This window comes from Mytilus galloprovincialis, chromosome 1 (assembly GCF_965363235.1).
Source record: "Mytilus galloprovincialis chromosome 1, xbMytGall1.hap1.1, whole genome shotgun sequence".
Taxonomy (NCBI): Eukaryota; Metazoa; Mollusca; class Bivalvia; order Mytilida; family Mytilidae; genus Mytilus; species Mytilus galloprovincialis.
Window position 1 is genome coordinate 92,862,062 of NC_134838.1, and position 27,670 is coordinate 92,889,731.

The window sequence follows — 27,670 nt, forward strand, 5'->3', positions numbered from 1 at the left end:
ACCTTACAGGGGCGTAGCTGCCGTTAGGCACTTTAGGCACGTGCCTACACATAATTTTTTCACAAATATTTTTTTTTTGTTAAAAAAAATAATAAACAACGTTATATGTAGATGAACTCCAGTGAAGTTGTCACAACTCTAATTATCGAATGTCATGTGTACACTAATCTCTCGTCCTTAGTTAATGGAATTTTGGATAGAATTGAATGGTTTTTTTTTATGTGTGTACCTTATATAGAAACTATAAACTAGAACTTTGGTTCAGATCATTTCAATTCTATCAACAAAAACGTGAATGAACCTCAACTTAGACACATGAGTTTTTTAATTAGTTGTTGTTAGTTTTGAACTAGCAGCTTTCCACTTTGTCTTGACCCGACTTGTTGGTCGTTCGTTTGGCTGTACAGGATGTATAATACGTAGTCACGTCTGGTCAGAATGGGGACATTTAATTTTATGCCTAGTTGTAGAGAATGCCACTCTTTGAGGAGTTCGTAGTTGGTCTACTGAAAGGCAAAGTTTCTGCTCCTATCGGCAATAATCCCTCATTTTCCAATGCATGGCATTTTCAAATTTCCAGACCTTCGTCCTGTACAACACCTATTACAGGACTAAGCTCCCTGTTGTGTTTATTGTAAATAATCAATTTTTTTTTTTTTGTTTTAAACTTGCATAAATATTTTACACTGGATGTTTAAAAATCAATCTATCAACAGATCTACGTGTAATGACCACAATTATTCAAATTCCTAAGCCGGTAGGGATTTTACAGTAGAGCGAGATATAAAGAAATACGAATTTCTTGAATTTTGTTACGTTAGTATGAACAAAACAGAACTTTTGCATTAGACATCGACTATGTGTGTATGTGTTTGTGTGGCTAGGGTGAAGGTTTAAGAATCAAAAGATTGATGGTTGATGTCTTTCTAGCCGCAAAAAGATAGTACGTGTAATTATATAGTAATATCAGTGTTTACGTGCACGTGTCTATTTATTTTTTTAATGAAGGATCGTCAATATGTACTATCAATTAAGTTAAACGTATACATCGATCATAACGGAACAGATTTGAAAATACCAAACAGGGTGTACTACTGTAAATAATTTTTTTTTAACGATTTGATTTTCCAATTGTACTGCGTTATTCAATTCACCATTCAGATGTTATGGTAAATTATTCATAATCCTTCGAACTTTTCGTCATGTATATTATAATTATCATGATTAAATAACCAGAAAATTTTATATTTTTGTGCATAAAATTTTGCAGCCAAAACGCTGAAATTCGTTTTCCGTCGGGGGGCTTCGCCCCCCTGAACCCCCTAACAGGGCCCTGCCCTGGACCTGCTGGGGGCCTTGAGCGGCCCGCAGACCCCCTGCCGATTTGTGCCTACAGTTGAATGAATACCTAGCTACGCCCCTGCCTTAGTAAAGATTTGCCCATACATAATAGTTTTATTAATACATGTTATTTTACTATTTTTCATTAGATCAATATGGTAATTTCAACTCTTTAAAATTTTTATGATCTAAGATTTATAATACCTGTGGGTACTCTTAAAGATATGCACATTCCATTGTTTTAGGGAGAATAAAATTGATTTTACTTATAGGTCATCGAAATCAAGGTTTATGTAGCGTTTAGCCTTTAGATCTATTTCACTAGATTGTAGCTTTCATGTTTCATTTATCTTTGCGTGCGTTTGACACAGTATAGAGGTTCACATAAACATCTAAATAATTTACACGTGTTATGTAAATCAAATATACTTTCAACAAAATAATGAGCTCAAAGAATCCATAATTTCTTCCACGAGGTTTTAAAAGTAAATGGTATTTTTTTAAAACTGTTTCAATTTAACGATGGTCGTTTTCAGAAAACATTTGATGAAACAAATCTCACACGTGTATTGCCTGTGATTTTCGGTGCCAACCTGTTTTTGTTATTCCTTAAGCATTAGTATAAAACCTTAGTTTCCAGAATCTTCACTTACATATGTAACGTTTTTAAAACTGAAAAAGACCACCACCATTTTAATTTTTGTGTAGTTAACTCAAACATACTTTCACAAGAATGCTTTTTTTTACATTAATTCTAAATAGTAACACGTATGTGATTTTGAATTAAAAAGTTTGTATTTAAATTTCAATATTAAAGCAGAAAATTTTATAAATTAATCCAATTGCAGGAGGCTATAATGAGAGATAAGTAATGCAAAAATGAGTGAATTACCAGTCATGTTGTCTTCAACACAAAAATGCTTTTCAAACTCGAACGAACATTTTTCAACCAATCATAACGTCTAAATGTTTGAAAGTAAAGTATAGCAACACAAACTGTTCAGAAAATGATGAAGTTTCAACCGTATTTGTTTAAGATGATATATTGTCAAAGATAGTTATAACATGTATAATCTTTGAATAACAAGCTTAAAACTAAAATAATTTTGAAGCAATAACAGTTTATTCTCGATAAACCATTGTCCTAATTTTTACTTGGGTGAGTCTCATTAGCAATACTGAGACACTCGTTAGGGATCCTCTCTTTCTATATTTCCGCTCAGTGGTGCGACGGAGCAGACATTTTGTTAGATTTTTCTACAAGAAAATCAGCAGAATATTGATTTAAAGTAATTGTATATCTTTGCTTACTTTCTTTGTTTATATGTAATTTATCGAATATTTATGTATGTCACGATTGAATTGTATAAATAGTATTATTTACTTCTCAGACTACGTTTTCTTCTAAATTAAATTTATTTAACTTATTTGATGAATTAGACAAGAAATGGCAGTCACTTGAGAATTTTATTATTTGCGTCAGAACTTTCCGAGTGGAAAAGATGAAACTCAACCGTTCCTAGAATTTAAATTGGAAATTAATATGAAAGTTTAAAGCTTTAGGTTTGCACAGAAACAAGAATTGATCAATTTCATAAATTTATTATGACATACCCGATTATTGAGCTGTTTCATATTGTTGTAACAAAATCAATAAGTCTTTATTATCTTGTTTCATTTAAAACATCTTCCAAAAAAATATTTCCTATCGTCTGCCCACTGGGAGTTAGTTAAACGGAATAATACTATAAATTGGCAGGAAAATATAAAGATAGTAAAAGTATCTTTTCAGAAATAAAACAGTTTGCGATATTGACAGAAAACCCTGTCTTGGGCATTGGGTTTATATATAAAGCAGGGTTAATCAATATATACTATGTTTCCCGCAGGTATAACACACATATATTTTAATGATAATTTGCTAATTTTCTACGCTATGATTTTACATCACTGTTAAAAGTGAAAGATCTTTATTCGGAGTAATCATATGCAACGTATATTTGAAGCTTCTGAAAATAATGTACTGAACTCATTTTTCAATTGTTTTTTTTTATAAAAATTTAGTGTTCTTTTATATTATATATTTTTTGTTGAATTTTTCTTTCTGTCTGTTTACTTTCCAACGTAAAATATTCTTCTTTGGTTGAGATAAGTCTAAATTACTTTATTATTGCAATTCAAAAATGTTGTGGAAAAAGAAAGAAACAAAAACATTCCTGTTTGAATCTTTATGATATAGTAATATAAAACTTATGGAGTTCCATAATTCCTTAATACGTTTTTTATTGGAGAATAAAACAAATCTTGTAACAAACGCAAGTAGTTTCTTCCATTTTTCTGCGATTCTGACGCCGGGTAAATGATACTTTAAACATGGATGGTGATAATTAAAGACCAAAAAAAAAAAAAAATAGATAAATAAGGAAATTGTCTTTTTGTGATTATTAAATTTTTAGCTTTTCTTAGCTTATTTGATATGGATTTTCTGTGATTATTTTGTAGTATTTTATCTTGACGAAAGCCATGCATGTAATCTGTTATTATCAATCAGTCAGGACTTCGTTCAACTAACATTCTGTAACAACAACAAAAAATATCAGTCCGAAACGTAATGGAACAGAACAACAACGAGTTGTCTAATTCAAGATAAAAGAAAACAAATGCACTTACTTGTATTTCAATATTATTGATAAACGCGCAAACATTATGTCAAATGCCTATTGTTATCAAAAGTTTTGAAAATTATTTTAGTTTTATGCATTGCTTATGTTTTACTTGTGCAAAGATGATACAGAAATCTTTTATTTTAGTGAAATTTCTGGTAATTCAATTGGAAATCATGTTACGTTACAATAAAAAGCGATAGTTGACAATATATCCATTACGACTATATTAAGGGTAGGTTTCATTCCTATAAAAAGTCAGTCGTTCTAATTCTAGACCGGAAGCCAGCTTCATATTATACTTTTCCAAAATAGATAAAAAGAAGAATTTCTTCGATTTTTTTCTCAAGTTTATTCATGAAACGTCCATTGAGAATAAGGCTTAGTTATTAAGTTCAGAGGCATTTTTCCCTGAGTTTTTTTTTTTATAATTTATTTGATTTTAAAACAAATTTGAGTTTAACGTGATTACCAAAAGAAAATCAAGGAATATAAATTTGTACAATTATTCTTCTTCGTGTAAAACTGAAGTTCAAGTGTTTTGATGTATACAGATATATTAATATAAAACGCATACAACTCTGAAATGTATTCTGATCAAGTGTAAGGTTGAAACAAACACATTGTCAAGGTATCGATATAAGAGTACTAGCAATTATAAAAGCTAGTCCAAAGCCTATTCCACCTTTTAAATAAATCATGTTTTCCTAGCCTTATTTATTTGATATTATTTGTATTAATATTATAAAAGTTAACGAAAGGAGATATTTAATTTTGAGATAAAGCTTCAAGATTTTTTTCCTTTACGAAAAGTATGAACAACGAATTGCATTTTAATACTTTTTTAAATAAAATTTTTGTTCACAAACCCCCTTTTTCTCAAAAAGAATATGACAAACTAAAACCCACTAAGACGAGTGTGTTCTACATTAGGTTAAATACGACACAATAGTGTTTTACCCTGATCAACAACACAAGCTGACTGTTAAAGTAAAGATCCACCCATCTCCTCATTAAGAATCAAAATACGCATCATGGATAATGTAGTGTTCAAAAACTAGGAGCGCACTGTGCTTGGTCTAACTTCATTTTTTACGAAAACTTCTGTATTCTACTCTTTTTTTTTAATATAGATCGAAATAAAATCAAAACATTCCAATGATCAGCTCAAGCAGTATTGATATGTATTTATTTATAATTTTATACAAGATATGAATAATGCTAATACTGTATGTTAAATTGGAATTTTACTAGCAATTGTGGATTCATTATAAACCATTCGTTATATGATATGTATTTAAGAAAGAAAAACACCAGCACAATCAGTTTTCTTCTAATATCAAAATATACGTAAATAGAAATATATTTATACACATTTCTGATATTTGTTACACTGTTTTTGTGGTTTCTATTATTAACATTTGACATTTTAAACGTTTACTTGTGTTAAAATTTATTGTACTTGAGATTTAGATTTATTAATGATTGTTATAGTTAGACTTGCATGAACTATTTGTTTTCAGAGAAGATACAAGTGATAGTTTGTGGCCTTTTTGGAATATCATTATAAAAACTCACTGATATTAATATAACAATCATCACGTGAACGTATGTGCAGGATACTATTAAAAAAAGCAAGTTTGATATAATACTTGTTTTGGTTTCTGGAGGACTCTGTGCATGAACCCCTTTTAATTTTGATTTTTTAGAACTACCCCTATCCTTTTATTCACTAAGCAGTCACAATGGATAATTCCACAGAATTGCTTTAGAATAAAATTTACGAAAACCTAGGAAATAATCCTTGCCTCTTGCATTTCAGTTTTCTTTTAAGAGATAATCTTTGTTGTTTTTTTAATCCAAAAGATGTTAACCAATAACATGTATATAACTTTTTCAAACAAGAAAACAAATATTATCAGGACTCTTGAAAGGAACATAGCTATTGTATTAAAGTAAAATGTTATGGAAGACTTTCACCCTATTGCAATCATGACTTAGAAACAATTAATATACTGAAATAAACCCAAAATAACTTCTGCGAGCACAATTGGTCTAGGGTCAAACATTTTGAGTAAGAGTCACGATATGGTTGATATTTAAGTACCAGTGAGTAAAATAGTGATTTTATTACGTATATAATTAGATTGTTTTTAATAATCACTTTAAATAAGATAAATGCACAAATAAAGTGACCTTTGAGTGAGTTGTTTCCTTTAAGTGCCAGTCTGCCTAAGGATCAGGCAATATCGTATTTTATGTAAACATGCATTGTTAAAAAACATCAACTCCTATACTTTTTTAGAAACCTTACATGACATAAATATTAAAAAAATGAAGCATTAGTTATGTTTTGTTATTGTGATTTATTTCCTGGTACCATGAAGTTGAGACTTATTCCTTATATACCTAAGTAAATTTATCACTTTTGAAAATTAATTTATAGCTATTACCAGATCTGTGTGATTATATCATTATGATTAATAAAACATATTATTACTTGTAATTCTGTCTTTCATCTTCTTTCAGTGGGTTTTTTTGTTTTTCTGATATTATTGATAGCAGAAAATTTTCCATATTTTAGCATGTTTTAATAGAGTTATCTCCCCTTTCGGAACTCTTTATGTTACTAATCATAACAAATGGACGTCACAGTTGACTAACATGACTGGCAGAAGATGTAATTTTTCTATTTTCTGTAACACAGAGTGTGGGTTTTCGCCGTATTTTCAAGAAGATCAAACTGATATATCTATTGCAAATTGTAGTAAAAATATTGAAAACCATCTGGCTTCAGTTGGGCTGAAGTCAGATGATATTCCTACAGAGGGACATTTGATATGCTTCAGGGTAGGAATTTTCTCTGCCTTGAAGTCATATGCTGTTTGCCCATTGCATCGATATGCATTAGGCATTTGTTGGAGAAAAAAGGCAGGCTGTTCACACCCTCAACACTCAGGAAAGGCTAAACCAGATAGAGCAGTGACCCTTGACATGAGCAGAGCCATTTCCATGTATGATGGAAAATTGGTTCCTGTTGGATCAGGTAATGAACAACAAATATTTTAGCACATTATTTTAAAAAATATAAACAGGTTTTGTCACAGGTATTGAGGTCATACATCAATCATAAATCTTTTAAAAAAAAGGGGGGGGGTATGAAAAGGGAACATTTCAAACTTGTCCCAAAAAAAAACAAACACAAAACTAAACAAACTATTGAAAATATTCTTAATAAGAATTCTTGCCGTTATATTTTGTGATGAACACTATCAGAGGTGAAAAAGGTGGCATGTGTAATGAATATTTAAAACTTTTTCGAACAGAACATTGATTTAAACAGTGAATATTTGTTTTCAAGGGGGGTTCAGGTCCGAACCCCCTGGCTACGGGTATGACATTTGAATAAATTTTATACATGCTTGTACATATTTTAGGCAGCAAGTGTTCATTGTATGTTTCTAATTCAATTTTAATAAGAAGTATTAGGAGCAATAAAAAAGAAAGAATAATGCATCAAAATATTAGATACATTATATTATGTACAATTTATATCAGTGCGAGATTCTACAAATCAAAACACACTAGATATTTTTATATGATCAAAGTAGTCTGTTGCTGTCGTCAACAATGCACAAGGCCATGTACACACATAATGGACAAATAAACAACCATGTGGTTTTTGAATATGCATGTACATTGTACATGTATCTTGGAAAATACATTTATGTCTAAAATATTGAGTTTCTATTGAGAAAAAAAAAACGTAAATCTCTATATAGGTAATATTCTTATATAATTTCATACTGCAATCAGCCATTTATTATACAAATACATTGTATCAGGTATAAGTTCATAAGTTGTTTACATGTAAAAATAAATTATCCAATATCCCCACTTCATGATGTTGAGCAAGCTGTATAGTAGGTTATTATTTGGCATGCAAGTACATTTATATTTTGGTCCACCTTTCATGCCTTTCATTCAGTTATGTGATTTTCTTTATAAGATCAGTTACAACTACATGTTCTTACAAATGTCAACAACTAAATTTTCAAACATGTATACAATGTATCATATGCTGATGTAAATTACTGGATAAACAGAATATAAATTTTATTTGTACTTCGGAGTTCCATGACTTCAGTCTAAGACTCTTGCTAATGAACAAAAAAAAAGGCTTGGAGAGGCTAAAGCATAATGAAGTCAATTTAATATCTTCCAACAATACATGTACATGTATTATATACATATAAATACTGCATTAATATAGAGACAAATAGTAAACTACAAGGCCTTCATCAATGAGCACACATTAGAATATGTCATTGTGCACTTACTTTATTTTTATAGAATGATATATATTTATTGAACACGTAACATAATTATATGATGATGAATATCATGATAGTAAATTATTGATTTTTGTAGGTTCATGTATTCATTTATATATGTCCTTCAGCCTTATTTTACAAAATGTTTTATACATGTACTGTATGTTGTATGTTCAACTCGTTAAATAAGTTTTTCTTTTTTTATGCAGGAATTTGCCGTAAATGTAGAACTGTCGTCTATGAACAAATTTCAAACTTACATGAAGAAGATATTGATTGTGATGCTTCAGAGCCAGAGGTTTGTAAAAAAAAATAGTTTTTAATATTATGAAAAAAAATATTTGTCAACTTTAAAAGGCATGATAATGACAAGAACGTGTTCAATTATTATAAATAATATCACTGCTTTGTAAAGAAGGGACATGCTGATCCCAACTTTTTATGTGCAAAAGAAACAAGAAGATATTATATGTTATTATACTTCACGTTAAAATGCCATATTTTGATTGACTAAGACAGGGGTGTCAATTTACTCTATCACATGGCTGAGCGGGTGACAATTTTTTTGAATGTTACCCTCTCGTCTACATTGTAGACCAATCAGAAATCGATAATTCAAAGAACAATGAATTGAATTTACATCAAGGAATTAAATACAATGCTTAAGTTCTACATTTTGGCTGAGATTTTATTATCGACTGTTAAAATAAATAAAATCTTGCTTGACTTTTGTTGTTTTTTTCGAATGCCCGTAACGTTTTTATACCCGTGACGTCATAGAAAATACTTTTATAATGAAAGTAATCTGTAAAAGCCAATAATGATAGGACATTAAGTATAATAAATTAAATAACACATAGCTGAGAGGGTGATAGAGCAGATTGGAACCCCTCGAAAAGGCATTGTCAACCTTAGGTTCGCCGCGGTTGACAATGTTTTCTCGGGGTACCAATCTGCTCTAACACCCTCTCAGCTATGTGTTATTTATATAATAGCCAATGACACAACCGATACACCAGAGACAAAAAATTGAAAATGACATAGAAAATCCACACAGTAACACTCCCTCTTTTCTTTTATAAGCCTTTAATGAGGCATGCTTACCAGAGCAAACACTAATCTCCAAGGTTTTAATTTAATCCAAATTTTAGTGAAAACTAGGAGAATGAATTACAAGCAAATCTAAATAGAAAAAAAATTATTCTTACCTTCATGGTCGAAAATATACAAAGATTGTAATGAGCAGAGCTACACAGGGATGTTATTTTTGTTTTTATTTTGCTTAAAAAATCTTAAAACTATCACTGATATAAATAACCATTTAGTCTATGACTTGATTTTTCAACAGTGTATACATGAAAACAGAGAAAAAACAAATGGAGGTTCAGAGAACCAAGCTAGCATGAGTAATAGTTGCAGGGTAAGTGTTTCAATTTGTTTCCATAGAATTAAGTTAAAAAAAAATCATGAACAGGAAAACATGATATAAGAATATGAGGTGACATACAATTATCTACACCAAAATGTAGTAATTGTAAATGTAATGTCTAAAAAAAAGTTGAAATGTAAAAAAACATGCACCTCTGTTTATTATGTGTGATTCAGCAAATGTTCATTCCACATTTTCTGGTATTTCCTGATTATCAGACAATGATTCAAATTGATATCTTAGCACTCAAAAATAATCTTTGAAAATGTCAATTATGTTCATAGATATAGGAAGATGTGGTTTGAGTGCCAATGAGACAACTCTCCATCCAAATAACAATTTAAAAAAGTAAACCATTTTAGGTCAATTTACAGCCTTCAACACAGAACCTTGGCTCACAGCAAACAACAAGCTATAAAGGGCCCTGAAATTACTAATGCAAAACCATACAAAACAGAAAACCAAGGGTTTAATCTATATAAAAAACGAGAAACACGTATACATTACATAAACAACTGACACCTACTGTACATCAGATTCCTGACTTAGGACAGGTGCAAACATACATGTACCGGAAGCATATTATGCTATAAGCTGATCCATTTTGCCTTGTCAAAATACTGAGTAGCAAATGCAAGCACTGTATTTTGTATGATTCTATATTGTTCATCTCAATTAACATCTTGTATGAAAACTTTAGGGGATTTTTCACAGGTACTTGTTTACCTGTGGGTATTTTGTTTATTGAATAAATATAAAATATGCTTGTTAACCATTCAAACTTATCTACATCTATATTTTATAGGTTGACAGTGGTATTGGGAATGATGAGTATTTTCTGAGAGACAGGTCATCTGAGTCCTACAAGACCATAACAATAGATAGTCAGGTAATTCATGTTTTCTAAATAATCAAAATTATACATGTACATATAACTGTGAAAATTTTGTAAAGGGCATACAACATATTCATAAACATGTATGTTCATGCAGTCTGAAGGGAAAATGAAGATATTGCCATATAGTAATTATTCCCAAGAAAGACATCATTATACCAAATAATATTCATGTTTTATCCAACACTGTAGAAACGGGAGGGACATAGTGTTACCCAATACCTATTGGTATCTTTCTGTACTTATGTTTGCCTGAACCAAATTAATTAACGCATAACGCATAATACCTCAAAACACAATGAGAAAGATGAGGTATGATCATTCGAATGGTATTTACATGTTAATGTTCCATGAGGTACAAAATTGTATGTAGATATAGGAAGATGTGGTATAAGTGCCAGTGAGACAAATCTCCATTCAAGTTACTATTTATAAGAGTAAATCATTATTGATATATTATCATTACGGAGCCTTGGCTCACACGAACAGCAAGCTATAAAGGTCCCTAGGGGTACGTGTTAATGTTCCATATGGCCCAAAATAAAATATTGTTTGTTTCCCCAATCCCGACCAACCCTGCAAAAATGGTCCTACTCATGAAATTGTATTGACAAAACTAAGTCAAATATTATTTTATTCATTTCTGATTTTCTGGCTTGCTGGATCATCTGATAATATTCAGGCTTTTCGGAAAAATAAAATTATTTACCTACCTACCTACCCACACCTGGCTTGGCAGGGTCGGGATTGGGGAAACAAACAATATATTGATTTAGGCCTATGGTAAAAAATGGTCAAGGTACAAAATGGCCAGGGTACGAGATTTTATGGTGCGAAATTACTGTAACTCATGTGGTTCTTTGATGTGGTCCAAAAGGTCCCAAATTAAACTAAGTTTGATTTTTGTAACAAAATGAAGGTCAAATTTAATAATGACGATTTCAACTTTTACTGTTCAGGAGTTATGGTTCTTGAAAGATTGAAAAATGGCATTTTCAGTCGTGTCCGTGCATTTACGCATGAACTGTTTAACCAAAGCTTTTCAAATTTTAATATGTTGTTACTGATGACAAAATAGAGGTCAAGTTCAATAATGACGATTTTGACTTTTACCGTTCAGGAGTTATGGTTCTTGAAAGAGTGAAAAATGGCTTTTCTAGTCGTGTCCCTACATTTACTCATGAACTGTTCAACTTAGCTTTTCAAATTTTATTATGCTGTTACTGATGACAAAATGGAGGTCAAGTTTAATCATGACGATTTTGACTTTTACTGTTAGGAGTTATGGTTCTTGAAAGATTGAAAAATGGCATTTCCAGTTGTGTCCGTGCATTTACGCATGAACTCTTCAACCAAAGCTTCCCAAATTTTAATATGTTGTTTCTAATGACAAAATGGAGCTCAAGTTTAATAATGACAATTTTGACTTTTACCGTTCAGGAGTTATGGTTCTTGAAAGATTTAAAAATGGCATTTCCAGTAGTGTCCGTGCATTTACTCATGAACCATTCAACCTAAGCTTTTCAAATTTTAATATGTTGGTACTGATGACTAAATGGAGGTCAAATTTGATATTGATGATTTTCACTTTCACCGTTCATCAGTTATGGTTCTTGTGATATTGGCAGGATACAAATAAATGTTAATAAATCCGGTTTGCTGTCGTTGTGACAGCCTCTTGTTGATTATGGGCCCAGTTTTCAAGTTGGTCCAAATCTACGCCAGAAACCTTATTTGTGTCAACTATTTAATCCAAATTCAGAATTGTATCAAGCTTGAATGTTGTGTCCATACAGAAAATTACGTAATCAAATCTGCCGTAGACTTGGAGAAAACAAAAAAACTGCCATAAATTTGATTTATTTGAAGATGTACCGTCACACTTGCCATAGATTAGTAATCTGCAATAGATTTAGAACCGGCCATATATTTGGAAACCTCCATAGATTTTAGTCACACATATATAATAGTGGCAATGTTCTATGTTTCAACATTGTGCCATTTAAGGCTTTTTATTAGGCTACTGTTTTGCATAAAAATTTACCTAATGTAAAATTATGTTGTCTACATACATGTACCTATTTTCAGGAATCATCACAAGGAACAAATTTGTCCCAGACATCTAACTGGAGTAATGAGGGAATGCCTGTAGATTTGAGTACATGCAATAACGTCCTGTCATCTCTATCTAAAGGGGAGATCAGCCCACTAAAATACCAACTCCAATCATCCATAGAGACAGTTAGTAAAACAACACAGCTGTATGTTGAAAGAAAGGCAGATGAGGCAATAAGTGCTGTTTTGAATGCTATTGCACCAGGTCAGAGTAGCATATTGCTAGCTCGTATTTTCAAACAAAAAGCAGACAATAATCAAGGCTCATCTGATAACTACTACGATGAAATGTTTAATTCCCTGATCAAATTGTACAATGAGGCAGATAACAATATTGTCAAGGAACAATTATTGTCAATTATGGCATCCAAAACAACAAAAGAACAACTTTTAAACAGAATTCCAGGACTAACCAAGTATAGAGTTGACAAAGTAAGGATGATGAATTTTCAGTCAATTTATGACCAACATGATCAACCTCCTGTGAAAAGATCAAGAATGGACCCTGTGAAACTTGAACATGCCTTGTCTTTCTTTTTTAACCCAGCTTTCCATCAAATTGTTTCCTATGGCACAAGAGATATAAAATTAGAATCAGGTGAAGTTATAACAGTACCAGAAGTAGTAAGAACAGCTTGTCATTCAACCTTGATTGATATGTATAACTCTTACAGTGAAGAAAATGAGTTTACTCCTTTGAGCCGTGCAACCTTATACAATATTCTTAATGTATGTTCTGCATCAAAGCGCCGAAATCTACATGGTCTTGATAACATAACAGCTGATGGACATAGTGGTTTTGAGTTAATAGAAAAACTTATTAAAGGTATTGAAAATGAAGATATCATATCCCGGGAAAAGAAAAATGAACTTATCCAACAACTGAAATCGGGCAAGGAATATTTGAAAGGGGACTATAAATTACACATATCTCCCAACTCAGAATGTGCTGACCACTGTATTAAATGGGGCCTTAGTGACCCCAAAGTGCCAAATTATCAGTCAAAGTGTGACCATGACCATTCAATCAAATGTGACAGATGTGACAATATATCGTCCGTTTTAATTAAGGTATCAAACTTGCCATTTGGTTCTGATGACAAAACTGAGTTGAAACTTGCACTTGATCAAATAGAAAACTGGAAATGCCATATAATGAGAACTGTCAACCAAGACCTTGCCAGAACTGACATGTTTGATAATATGAGTGAATGTCAAGCAGTGATGGTGATTGATTGGGCAATGAAATTCCTCCCTTGCTCACACAGGGAAAAACAGTCAGATTGGTTTGGCCAAAAGGGATTATCATGGCATGTTGCAGTGTGCATCTATAAGGAGAAGAAGGATGATCAAGTTAATTTGAAGGTAATTTTAATCAGATTTTGCAATGTACTGAACATTTTTTTTATGGCCCCGTTTAAATTGATGGTGCCATATAGTTTTACCCTTATCCAACACTCTGCAATAAACCTTCAAATTTAAGCTTAGATCCTCAGCTGATTTTTTTCTATAATTTAGAATTTCGAGACTTTTAAAATTTGTTGAAATAACTGAACTCATCACAGTTACTTTTTTTCTATACACCTTCAGATTTTGAGCTGATTTTTTAGACTACTTTTATGTTTGTGTACACATGTGTTGTTGAAAATGCATTTCTTTCAAATTTTTGAGAGGCAGCCATTTGTGTACTTTTATTTTATAAAAAAAAAAAATGGATCATCCATGACAGACACTACTTAAAAATTCTGCTTGCATTGCTTTTCAAAATATTATTTTTGTAAATTGTAAGCATCTATTTTTTTTTTCAAACCTGTTTTTATGTAAAAATGTATGCGTGACAATTTCTGGCTTGAAACATACATATTACAAATGATTATAAAACTTTAGTTCAACACTTTCCATTCATAAATATCCACATCTACTCCTAGACCAGTGATGTTTAAGATTTCTACCATTCTATATAGCAAAATATTGAGCACTGAAATTTTACTCAAAGGAGAAAGGAAGGCTACTTCACACTTAGTGCATGCAACTTTCAACATCTATTTAAAGAATTAAATTAAAAACTGTAAGAATGACAATAATAAAGTAATTACTGTAAACCAACTTATTTTTGCGGATACTTTATTTTGTGTTTTACCCTCTCTTGACCGCCTTATTTTTCTACTCGCGAAAGTCGTGAAAATAAATCGCTCGCGAAAATAAGTTGGTTTACAGTATTCATATTTCATATTTTTTAATGAAGTCTTTTTCTTTCAGCACCAAACATTTGTTCATATTTTGGAAAGTGCAAGCAAGCAAGATTGGATTGCTGTAGCAGCTTTCATCAGACATACACTGAGTGAAATTAGTGTTCAGATGGGACATCTCAAAGAAGTGTTTCTGAGGTCTGACAATGCTGGTTGTTACCACTGTGGCAATTTATGGATAGCTTTAAATTGCATTTCCCAACAAACAGGTAATGATTAAAAATGCATTCAACCTAGTAATAAAAAAATATGACATGACTGCCAATGAGATATTTATCCCTCAACGACAAATATAAAAAAGAAGATGTGGTATAATTGCCAATGAGACAACTACCCACAAAAAGACCAAAATGACACAAACATTAACAACTATAGGTCACCATACGGCCTGCAACAATGAGCAAAGCCCATACCGCATATAGTCAGCTATAAAAGGCCCCAATTAGACAATGTAAAACAATTCAAACAAGAAAACTAACGGCCTTATTTATGTAATAAAATGACCGAACAACAAAGATAAATATTCATATGGTTACTGGTCACCATATGAGCTTTAACAATATTCATAACTATAAGAATTTAAAGAAAGCGCATCAAAAACTAGAAATGAAATTATTCATAAAAGAAATCTGACACCTAGAATGATTGTAAGTTGTACATTACTAGCGGGCAGATGTCATCTGACCTTGACCTCATTTTCATGGTTCAGTGGTCAAAGTAAAGTTTTTGAGTTTTGGTCTTTTTATCTAATATTATTTGCCAAAGGTCAACTATATTTGGTGAATGGAAGTATTTTATGATCTATATGTCAGTCTCGCAGGTTTTATTTGACCATGACCTCAATTTCACGGTTCATTGCACAGTGTTATGTTTTTGTATCTTGATCTTTTTGTCTTAAACATAAGTAATAGGTCATGTATATTTGTTGTATGGAAGCATTGTTAGCTGAACATGTCTGTCTGGCATGGTTAATATGACCTTGACCTCATTTTAAGGGTTCATTGGTCTTTGTCAGCTATCTTGGTTAATGTTAAGCTTATGTAACAGTTGTAATAAAGCTTAAAACTTAGGACTATCAACATAATATCAATGATTAGTAAAGAAGGCGTGACATTTCAGTGTGTGCACTCTTGTTATTTTTTTCTCAAGAACTTCAGAAATTTCAAATATGTCTTTGTATTGCAGGTATCAAAATAAAACGATATGACTACAGTGAGGCACAATCAGGAAAATCCTACTGTGATGCTAAAATTGCACATCTTCGACAGAAGATTAGAATGTATGTAGCAAATGGCAACAATGTTACAACAGCAGAGGAAATGAAGCAGGCTATAGATGAAGGATTAGGAGTTGCAGGATGTCAAGTGGCTGTAGTTGATGTGAATGCAGATCAGTCAGAGTTGCAAAAAGTGAAACACAAGTGGAGCGGTATAAACTCAATAACCAACCTGGAAGTGCATGAACATTCAATTACCCAATATAAAGCCTACAACATAGGCAATGGTAAATTAGTAGACAATGTCAACTCCTTATGCTCAACAGATTTATCCCAGGCATTGCCAAATCTTACTATAATTCAACCTTTCACAACACCAAAAGCCCATACTGGCAATATTTCAAAGCCAAAAGAAAACTCCGTCCAATCATCAGAATTAGCAAGCAGAATTTTTGTATGCACAGAGACAGGATGCATTTGTTCTTTCAAATCTTTTTCTGATTTTCAAAGACACAGAGACTTTGAAAAACATGTATACAAACTTGAAAAGATGTCAACGTACGATCACATCAGAATAAAATGGGCTGAGCAATGCAACCAAGAGAACATTGCCCTTTCTCTTAGCAGGACTTCAGTTTCTGGCAGTTCGACAAACTCTCCCATTCACCAAGGTTGGGCACTGAAGAAGGATAAAAAAGTGGTGCGATTTTCTAATGCAGTGAAGAACTATCTAGAAAATATTTTTGTTGAAGGAGATAGAACAGGTAAAAAAGCAAATCCGAATGTTGTTGCTAAAAAGATGAAGACTGCCAGGAATGAAGATGGTGAAAGACTATTTGCTCTAGAACAGTGTTTACAGCCAAGTCAGATAATGTCTTATTTCTCAAGATTGGCTTTATTAACCAGAACAGGAAAGAAGGTTGGCCGAACTGTAAGAATTGCTGATGCTTATGTTGATGATGACAATTTAGTTGACATTTTAAATGATATTGAGATGGACCATGTCAGAGAGCAAATTAGTTAAATTGTATTTAACTTTACCTTCATTTGCATATGTATGACAGATTTTGCATTTTGTTTAGTTCATAATGAGGCAAATATTCTGAACTTGTTATAATTTGTGCTATTACTAAATACTAACATGACAACATCATAATCATATATATACAGAATACTGCATGCCAAGGAATCTTGAGAACTAAGGACCCAACATGAGGGTTTTAAATTTCTTAATTTATTCTTATTTCGTCTAGTTCTATTTTATATCAATATAAATATATATAAATAAACCCTTGCATGTTGCAGAACAAATATGTCAAACGTATATTTGATGTCACTTTTAACATGTTAAAAAAGGTCATTTAAGACTAGATTTTTGTCTTCTTTTTAAAATGAATTTGATCAAGCATTGGTTGCTAAGGAATAACTTTTGTTGTTGTTAAATTGATATCATATCCCCCTCTTTGGTTGTTTAAAGAGAAAAAAATGGTTGTAATGAAATTTTTAGAACATGACAGTGTCAGATACTACTATAATAGTTAATGTAGGTCTCAGAACAATAATTATCTGGTATAAGAAGAAATGAAAAATTTTGAAAATATCTTCCTTTATTTGTTAATACATGTATGCATACAACTGTTTGTCAGTTATAAGTATGGGGGTGTTGAGGACCCATCACAATATTTTTAATGGTTTTTCTTAGATTTTGGTTAAAAATAGGTCTTCAGTTTAAAAAATACATGTTGATGGTATTTTTTTTATTATCTTTTTTTATTTTAATCATTTATTTCGTAACTAGGGGAGTTTATGTTTTTGTTGATGAAATGAGGATATCATTTTATTTACTTCTTTATATAGAATTTATTGATATCTGACCACTAAATTGTCACTTTTTGCACCAGAGAAAACAAATTTATAAAAAAAAATCATCAAATTTTGTTTGTTCATTTTGGTTGTTAAGCACATATTTTGGTTGCTATGTAATACTTTCTGGACCAAAAAATGTAACAATTGACAACACTTGAATGTGACTAGCTGAAATAAATCATATTTAGTCCATGTATATGCATTTAGACTAAAATATTGAATACATTTGTTACAATTTATTTTTTAGCCTTGTTGCTATAGGGTAACTTTGTTGCTATGGTTACTCAATATTGGGAAAAAACCCACCGAGCTTTTATAAAATAATGAAAGTATGAATACTACTTCATCCATATTTAGTGACACCATGTGTGTGCTGTTCTGGTAATAGAAAATATTTGAACTTGATTTCTGGTCATTTTTGGCTTTTTTGGACATAACGGTCCATGAAGACCCTTCTGTACCTCAAAAATTCTAGAATGAAATAGAATTCCATCAAAACAGCTATTCTTCAAGAATATTTCATAGTTGAAAAAGTTGCTGTACAATGGAGAAGTACTACACTTTATCTGAACATTAGTTTTCATGACACTAAAAAAGTGAAAAACTGTGAGTTTTATGCTAATTTCAACAACTCGTTGCTTTGTAAAAATCATATGGCTCTGTTTCCATAGCAACCATATGTTATTGGTCCGAAAAGTATTTTTTTCTTCAAAACTTGTATTTGAGATGATTTGTGCAAGTTTTTATCAAAATCTGAGACTATCATGTTTTGGTCACTGCCTGATCCTTAGGCAGACTGGCACTTAATTATATTTTCTCTATCTCATGAATTATGGACGCTATCAAATTATTGTACTGCCTTTTTTTTTCTGCCATCCGAACAAACAACATGTGTGGCATATTAACCTATCATCTGTGTTAGGCTCTATCTTGTATTACACAAATTCAGTTATATATGAAAAAATAGATATTTTTGATTTGGGGTTTGATCAGCAGAAAACTGCATTTTTTCTAACGTGAATACACGAGTAATTGGCGAAATGAAATACTATTGAATCTACACATACTAGTAACATTCAACCATTTATATTTTTAACTTTAAATTCAAGAGAAACATGAGTATCATGAATTCTGATATGATTGCAAATAGGACATTTAGCCAATAGTGTACGAATGGAGCAGATGTAAGCAGCCTTCAGAAATGAGCAAACCTCATACCGTAAAGTCAAGTATAAACAGCATGGCAAAAAGGGAAACCATTCACGAAAACCTGAACGGCCTGATTTAAAACAATAAACGAAAAAAAAATATGATAGACAGTAACTAAGGACAACCACAGAATAACGGGCTCCTAACTTGGGGCATAACAGTATACCAATAACACAAAACACAAAATTCGAAAAACTCGAAATGAAACACAAAAAAAAACTAACAGAAATACAAAAACACATAGTGCCGATTTAAGAGTATTCACAGATATTGAAAGCTTGTTTAAATAAAAATGAGAATGTAAATGGGGAATGTGTAAAAGAAAAATTGACAACCCCTCCCAAAGAGCAGAAAACAGCCGAAAGCAACCAATGAGTTTTAACACATCGAGAAAATCCCCCAACCGGAGGCGAGCTTCAGCTGTACCCTAAACAAAAATATGTAGTAGTTTAATGAAACTGATCGACACTATATGAAGCTCATTCGACAAAAAGTTGCATATTATGACTCGAAGCTGATATCTTACGATATCAATATGCATACAACCTGATAATTGCTATACATCAAAAGTTTTCGAGTTCGTTGCTTTTCCGTTAAAAACTTTGGTTTCAGTGAACCTCATTCGTACGTTTAGGGTCATCGTCACTTCTTTCCCATGATGAACAGCAGATAAAAACAATCTGTTATGCATTGTTTGTCATCTACATGCAGCAAAACATAATGTTCTGTTTAACTTTAACAAACTTATATAATTCCGAAGGATGAAAGGTATAATTTGACAAACGAAATCTATATCTTATATATCATGAGCAGTCTAGAGCTCTAGACACAGTGTAGTGGATGTTGCGACGGTCACAGAGGCACAAGTTCGAATCACTCTAAGAAAGGAACAGAAAAATAAAGATGTAACATTGCAGGGCTATATATCATTATACCTATATCTATCTAATAACGGAATAACATAAACAATTGCATTGTTAAGTTGTAGAACTGTAAGTGCTATCGACCCTTCTTTCGGCTATTCAGGCAATAACTGAACGCTATTACGAAGCAGTGAAGCTAACATTATTCTTTTGGCGTCATAGTAAGACTGCAGCTGTGTAATTTCACTTTCTGTTCAGTGTTTATGAATAATTGAGTGTTTCTGGATTCTTAAGGCTTTATTGTCAACACATATTTACTAGTTACAAAAAAAATACAAGTAGTCACTTCCACTAACTGGTACAATGTAGAAAATTGATATGAAGTCAGCCACTTTCAATATTGCTTTTAATTTATGAACATATGCATTAAATGTATATACGTTAACTAAAAGAGAGTAGAAACACCTTCAACAAAGCAAATCATATGGCCGATTAAAAGAGGGATAAAGTCTGCCGAGAACGTTTAGTGTCACAGAGAAAATTTTCTATAACCCTATCTATTTTCAGAATTTATGACGTTTATCTAATCAATGTTACTGCATGTAGTTCACAAATTATTAACTGTCTTGAAGAGGATACATACTATGGGCATAAATGGCTTTCGTGGAAAAAACACAAGTTTCACCTTTCCTATATCAGTATGCTCTTTAACTTCGTACTTTATTTGTTTTTTTTCAACCTTTATTTACATGAGCGTTACTGATGAGTCATTTTTGGACGAAACGCGTATCTGGTGGACATAATTTCAAGCCTAGTATCTATGATGAGTTAATTGTCAATAATACGGTCTTGGATCATAATCATCAAATGATTTTGGCGTCCACAGTAGTGCCAACAATTGTAAAAAATAAAAAGACCATCTTCTTAACTCATGACGCATTACATCTACTGGGGTTAGTAACACAAGTTCCCACATGTAAATTAGGACTAATAGAAAATGGTTATGCAAACGCACTAATATACTGCGCCTATGGGATTATTGTACGGTGTTGTATCTAAGTTGTGTGCTGTAAATTTCACATTCCTGTAATATATGTATCATGTTTAGCGGTTATTTGCTCCAACTGCGTGTTTCTTGATCTTGTAAAGAGGGATTGTGTGAACATTTCTAATAATATTATCTGGACTACCAAAAAACAGACCTGAAATTATTATCTAATGACATAACGGGACATAATTAAATTATGTATAATTCCACCATTTAACTTTTATTTTTCCATTGAAAACAAACCATATAAAATATTCTAGCAATGTATAGAAACCTCCGAATACCTAGTTTACACGCCGGTTTTCGACGGGTGCCAATAGTGGGACTTGAACTGCGTACCATTCGGAAGTCCTCAATTTCATTCCCGCTTTTTTATAGGTTCGTTTTGCTTTTATTGTTATCTTCTGTGTAGTGTTTTTGTGGACTTTTATTTTACCTCACTCTAAAAGTGGTGACTTTACAAAAAAAAAAACCCATTAAATATCGTTTCATCTCGGCCTCTAGTAAGTATTCTACAACTAATCTGTCTGTGCTTTTAACAAACTCATTAACTACTATTTTAAAAAGAGCTAGTCATAAACTAATGTAATAAAATATATGAACATAGTGGAATAAACTATTTTTGAATGTTTTAGATAAATTACGTGTTTTTGATTGTCCTTTTGATTCTGTTGACAGTTTTGATTTTTCTACTCTTTACACTATACTTCCACACTATCTTATCAATCAAAAGTTTTCCTATTTAATTGAATGGTCGTTTGATAAATCTGAATGCAATTATATTTGCTGCAACTCATTTAAACGAAATTATCAATTCCTCTACATTCAGGTCAGTGCGCACCACAGAGAGTCAAATCGTTAACAAGTATACCACTGCTACTACCCAGCTTAAAGCATCTTCCGAACATTTGGAAGTCCCTACCATGTACTGGTTACCGAAATTACACAAAAAACATTTAAATTCCGTTTCATCTCCGCTTCGAGTAAGTGTTCTACTACTAATCTATCAGTGCTTCTAACTACCTCCCTTACTACTATCAAAGACTGAACTGGTTATTAACTTTTGTAATAAAGCTTATGAAAATAATGGAATTAATTATTTTTGGAGTGTTTAAAATTCTTTAGATGTTTCAGATAAAATACATGCTTTCAATGGTCCTTACAATTCTGTTGACAGTTATGATTTTTCTACTCTGTACACTACACTTTCTCACACAATCTTATAAAGATAAAGTTTTTGTATTTGATAAAATGGTCTTTCGAAAAATCTCATTGTAATTTTATTTGCTGTAACTCGTTAAAAGCCTTCTCTGTAACGAAAAAGGAAAGTATGCTAGATACACTTACTGGAAATGTGAGGATATGATTGAAGCTTTAAATTTTCTGCTAGATAGCATTTATGTACGTTTCGGCGATAAAGTGTATCGTCAGGTAGTAGGTATTCCTATGGGCACCAATTGTGCCCCTTTAATAGCAGATTTATTTCTATATTGCTATAAATCCCAGTTTATGACCAAAGTCAGTAAAGACCCATCATTGATATATTTGGTTGATACATTCAAAAATACCTACCGTTATCTGGATGATATTTTTTCGTTGAATAATCCAGAGTTCTCTAAATATACTTCAGAAATTTACCCAAAAGAACTTGTGCCTTTGGTTTCATCATACGGTGTTTATATATCCCAACTCGTTCGGTTTGCCTGTGTGTGTTCGGAGTCATAGATTTTAACGAACGTAATCAATGCATCACTGGGAAATTGCTGTGTCAGGGATTTCGATACCATAAATTACTTAAAACTTTTACTAAATTCTTTCATAGATACAAAGATTTGATTAGTAAATTTGGCTATACCTGTAGAAAACTTATTAAAAATGGTATTTTACATCCTAAATTTTATGGTAATATTGTACTTAAAGCGAGGAAATCAGTATGTGATCCGTGTAAACTCATCGAACCTTTAAACAAACTTATAAGTAAAGGTTATCGTACCAATATTGTAATTAGATCTCTGAATATACATGTAGTTTACATTGGCACTAATATCGATTTTGTCATTAGCAAATTAAAACAGAACTAAATTGTATCTTCTTTTGAGGCGGGATGTATAGAGACACATACACATTAATTTTTATCTCTATAGAAGTCGCTCCTCACTATCCTACTACCTGTCGATACATTTATTTTTGGCATTGCACAAGTCATGTCTTCTCTGACTGTTCATGACGTTAAAATACTAAATCCCTGGGATGTGTTTTAGTTGATTTTAGTCTCTGATGCATGATTTTTTATTATTATTAATTGTTTTTGGCTTTTAACTAGCTGTCAGTAACTGCGAGTAACTCTCAAATCGTATTTTCTGGTTAATTGGACCTGTTGATACTGTTTATAATGCTTTTTGTTATTTTATATTTATATGGATCTTGTCTACATAACGGCTTTGATTATTTGGAATATATTTTAAGTTTCACTTCTTCTTACTACATTTGTATAAACTTCAAGATTTACCTGTAGTGTTTTAAAACCGGTTTTTTTCTAAAGTGAATATTTTCGAAGGGTTAAATATTTCGCAGTGGTGACTTGCCATGGGTTTGTTTCACAGGCACTTGTTTCTATCCATTGGAAGACCCACTATCAACGTACATTTACGAGAAGGTACCCAACTACTTTTTTCACCTCTCCGTTTAAAACTCTTATTTCTCTGTCAATTCAGTCTCAAATTTCTTGTCCCATACACCATTCGATTCATAAAAAGTTTTTCTTTCAGATGGTATGCATTGTATTTACCCTTAGATTACCCCTTTACCCCCAATACACAAGATTTGATAATAAATTTTCATGTTATCGTTTTAGTCCTCCTACAAAATACAACAACCGGTTTGAAGCAGCTAAATTCAATCCCGCTTGTGATTGATCGGTTCATAGTTCATAGGTCATTCACTCTCTAGATTTTACTTTAATCATTTGTGACTCTTTAGACTTATCCTTCACTGTTTTATGCAAATTATCTAATACGGAAGTTGTTGTATATTGTAGGAGGACTAAAAACGATCACATGAAAATTTATTGCCAAATCTTGTGTATTGGGGGTAAAGGGGTACTCTAAGGGTAAATACAATGTATATCATCTGAAAGAAAAACTTTTTATGAATCGAATGGTGTATGGGACAAGAAATTTGAGACTGAATTGACAGAGAAATAAGAGTTTTAAGCGGAGAGGTGAAAAAAGTAGTTGGGTACCTTCTCGTAAATATACGTTGATAGTGGGTCTTCCAATGGATAGAAACAAGTGCCTGTGTTTGTTAATGTACGTTTTTTTTAGTTAAGCCTGTCAATTGATATTTTACCATGTGTTTTTCTATGTTGTGATGTTATGCTATTGTTTCAGAAAAAGGGAGAAGGTTTGGATCCATTAAAACGTTTAATCCCGATGAAATTTTTTGCACCTGTCCTTAGTCAGGAATCTGATGTACACTAGTTGTCGTTTGTTTATGTAATTTATACGTGTTTCTTGTTCTCGTTTTTTTTATTTTATATAGATTAGACCGTTGGTTTTCCCGTTTGAATGATTTAACACTAGTAACTTTGGGGCCCTTTATAGCTTGTTGTTCGGTGTGAGCCAAGGCTCCGTGTTGAAGGCCGTACATTGACCTATAATGGTTTACTTTTTTTGAATTGTTATTTGGATGGAGAGTTGTCTCATTGGCACTCACATCACATCTATATCTATATAAAGCCTTCTTTTCTAATGAGAAAGGTAAATATGCTAGATATACTTACTGGAGTAGTGATGAGATGATTGAAGCTGTTGATTTTCTCCTTGATAATATTTATGTACGTTTCGGCAACAAAGTTTATCGACAGGTTGTGGGTATCCCTATGGGCACTCATTGTGCCCTTTTAATATCAGACTTGTTTTTGTACTGTTACGAATCACTAGGTTATGACTAAACTCAGCAAAGGCCCGTCGAAATTGCATTTAATTGATAAATTCAACAACACTTACCGGTATCTTGTTGATATGCTTTCGTTAAATAATCAAGAATTTTCTCAATATACTGCTGAAATTACCTCAAGGAACTTACTTTAAATAGATCAGATTTAAATGGTAATAGCTGTCCTTTCCTAGATTTCGATATTTCGGTTTTAAATGGGAAACTATACACTAAAATTTAGGACAAAAGGGACGATTTTTCGTTCCCTATTGTAAATTTTCAATTTTAGATGGTAATGTTCCTGTGGCACCATATTACGGTGTTTATCTTTCACAGTTCGTTCGCTATGTCTGTGTCTGTTGTGACGTTTTTTATTTTAACAAACGTTATCTAGGTATAACTGGTAAATTATTAAATAAGGGATATCGTTACCATAAATTACTATTTTTTCCATAGATATAAAGATTTGTTTTTGAAGTTTGGTTGTACCTGTAGAAAACTTATTTCAATCGGGAAAGCACATCCTCATTTTTACGGAAATGGTGTTAACCGTGCCCGGAAAGTTAGAAATAATCCTGGTAAACTTATCGCTCCTTTAAATAATCTTATTCAAAAAGGTTACCAAATTAAACACTGTAATAGGATCATTGAATATTGTTTTTATTGGTTTAAATATTGATTTTGTTATCAGTAAATTAAAAGCAAACTAAATATTACTTGTATGTTATATACATAATCACATTCATGGATCTACAACCTGCCGATACCTGTATCTTGGCATTGCACGAGGTCATGTTTTTCTCGGACTGTTTATGACGTCTTTACACTAAATCCATTGGATGTTGGATGTGTACGGATTGATAATTTAGTCTTAGATGCATTATTTTTTTATTAGTTGTCAGTGGCTTTGAACTAGCTGTTATTTAACTGCGAATACTTTCAGGTCTGTTTTTAATGTCTTTTTGTTGTTGGGATGTACAAGTACCCGGCCACGTCCAGTTGTATTTTTGTCCATCTGATGTGTTAAGCCTTTTTCAACTGATTTTTATAGTTTGTTCTTATGTTGTACTGTTATACCACTGTCTCAGTTTAGGGGAGGATTGGGATCCCGCTAACATGTATAACCCCGCCATTTTATGTATGGATGTGGCTGTCCCAAGTCAGGAGCCTGTAATTCAGTGGTTGTCGTTTGTTTATGTGTTACATATTTGTTTTCGTTCATTTTTTATAAAAATAAGGCCGTTAGTTTTCTCGTTTGAATTGTTTTACATTGTCATTTCGGTGCATTTTATAGCCGACTATGCGGTATTGGCTTTGCTCATTGTTGAAGGCCGTACGGTGTCCTATAGTTGTTAATTTCTATGTAATTTTGGTCTCTTGTTGAGATTTGTCTCATTGGCAATCATACCACTTCTTTGCATGCTATAAATACCTCGTTCATTCATTTGTCAGTTAAACTAACACTTTTGCCACATGTATCTTTTATACTTTAGGAGGTTTGCTACTGCCTGACACAAATGTTTGCTTGATATACATCATTGTGTAAATCATACATATTTACGGTATAACAAATTTTAGTGGGTTAGACAACCGATATTGACAAAATGTTGGGTTTTTTTTCACACCAGAGACGTGTCGTTTCCAAATAGAAAGGTTTCTAATGTGAATAATCATGAAAAGAAAAGAATTAACATAATAAAGTGTGTAAGCTAGCTATAAAACAAGGTTCAATTCACCATTTTCTACATAAGAAAATACTTGTACCAAGTATTAAAGGAATATGACAATTGTTATCAATTCGTTTGATGTGTTTGAGCTTTTGTTTTAGTTTAGTTTAGTTTAAACAATATTTTATTCAAATAAATTGAATTGGATTGGGCAACAGGCATAGCCTATGTAAGCCCTCTCCTCTTGTTTTGCCATTCGATTAGGAACTTTTCCTTTTGAATTTTCCTCGGAGATCAGAACTTTTGGGATTTTATTTTTTGAATCTACAGGATTGCCTTTTAAAATCAATGAAAACATATACTACCACAAGAAAACATAAAAAGGAATGGAAGAACACAAATATGACTACTTACATTGTACATTGTGTAAGTAACTTCGTACATAATGTATATATATATCTTCTAAGACAAAATAAATAGAGAGAAGAAAAACTGCACATTCACACATTAGGCAATATTAAAGTTTGATGCATATAATATTATTATTTTTAACAAGCTGTTTTACATAATGAATTCAGGCTACTCAGCAGTTTCGTGCTTTATTTCAGACAAGTTCTTGTGATAACATAATGAACCTTACAGATAATTAACCGTTAAGTAGATGCAACACCTTTATTATTACCTAGCTGGTAAAAAACTGTAAACATAAAAAGTACAAAGAGGCAGATATATTTCTCGAATTATTGAGTGTACAAATGATACCACCTCATATTTTAATCATAAGGTGCACAGGAAGTTAGTTTGATGAGCAATGGATGTAAAAAACTAATAATGTACCA

The 27,670-nt window shown here is 32.0% G+C and overlaps 1 protein-coding gene across 1 annotated transcript; it reads left to right on the plus strand.

Annotated features, from left to right (window-relative positions):
- The first annotated feature begins 6,539 nt into the window (after positions 1–6,539).
- On the plus strand, positions 6,540–18,910 carry LOC143045000 (uncharacterized). The gene is made up of 7 exons (XM_076217281.1): positions 6,540–7,050; positions 8,548–8,636; positions 9,687–9,758; positions 10,573–10,656; positions 12,751–14,142; positions 15,037–15,235; positions 16,212–18,910. The coding sequence occupies exons 1-7, from the start codon at positions 6,669–6,671 to the stop codon at positions 17,264–17,266; spliced, it is 3,273 nt and encodes a 1,090-aa protein (XP_076073396.1). The 5' UTR covers positions 6,540–6,668; the 3' UTR covers positions 17,267–18,910.
- Positions 18,911–27,670: the final 8,760 nt, after the last annotated feature.

Excerpts from the sequence above, each read along its gene's own strand:
- LOC143045000 (XM_076217281.1), top strand. The coding sequence starts at position 6,669 with ATGACTGGCAGAAGATGTAATTTTTCTATTTTCTGTAACACAGAGTGT. Across the intron at positions 8,637-9,686 it reads GTGATGCTTCAGAGCCAGAG|TGTATACATGAAAACAGAGA; the intron begins GTTTGTAAAAAA and ends ATTTTTCAACAG. Across the intron at positions 10,657-12,750 it reads CCATAACAATAGATAGTCAG|GAATCATCACAAGGAACAAA; the intron begins GTAATTCATGTT and ends ACCTATTTTCAG.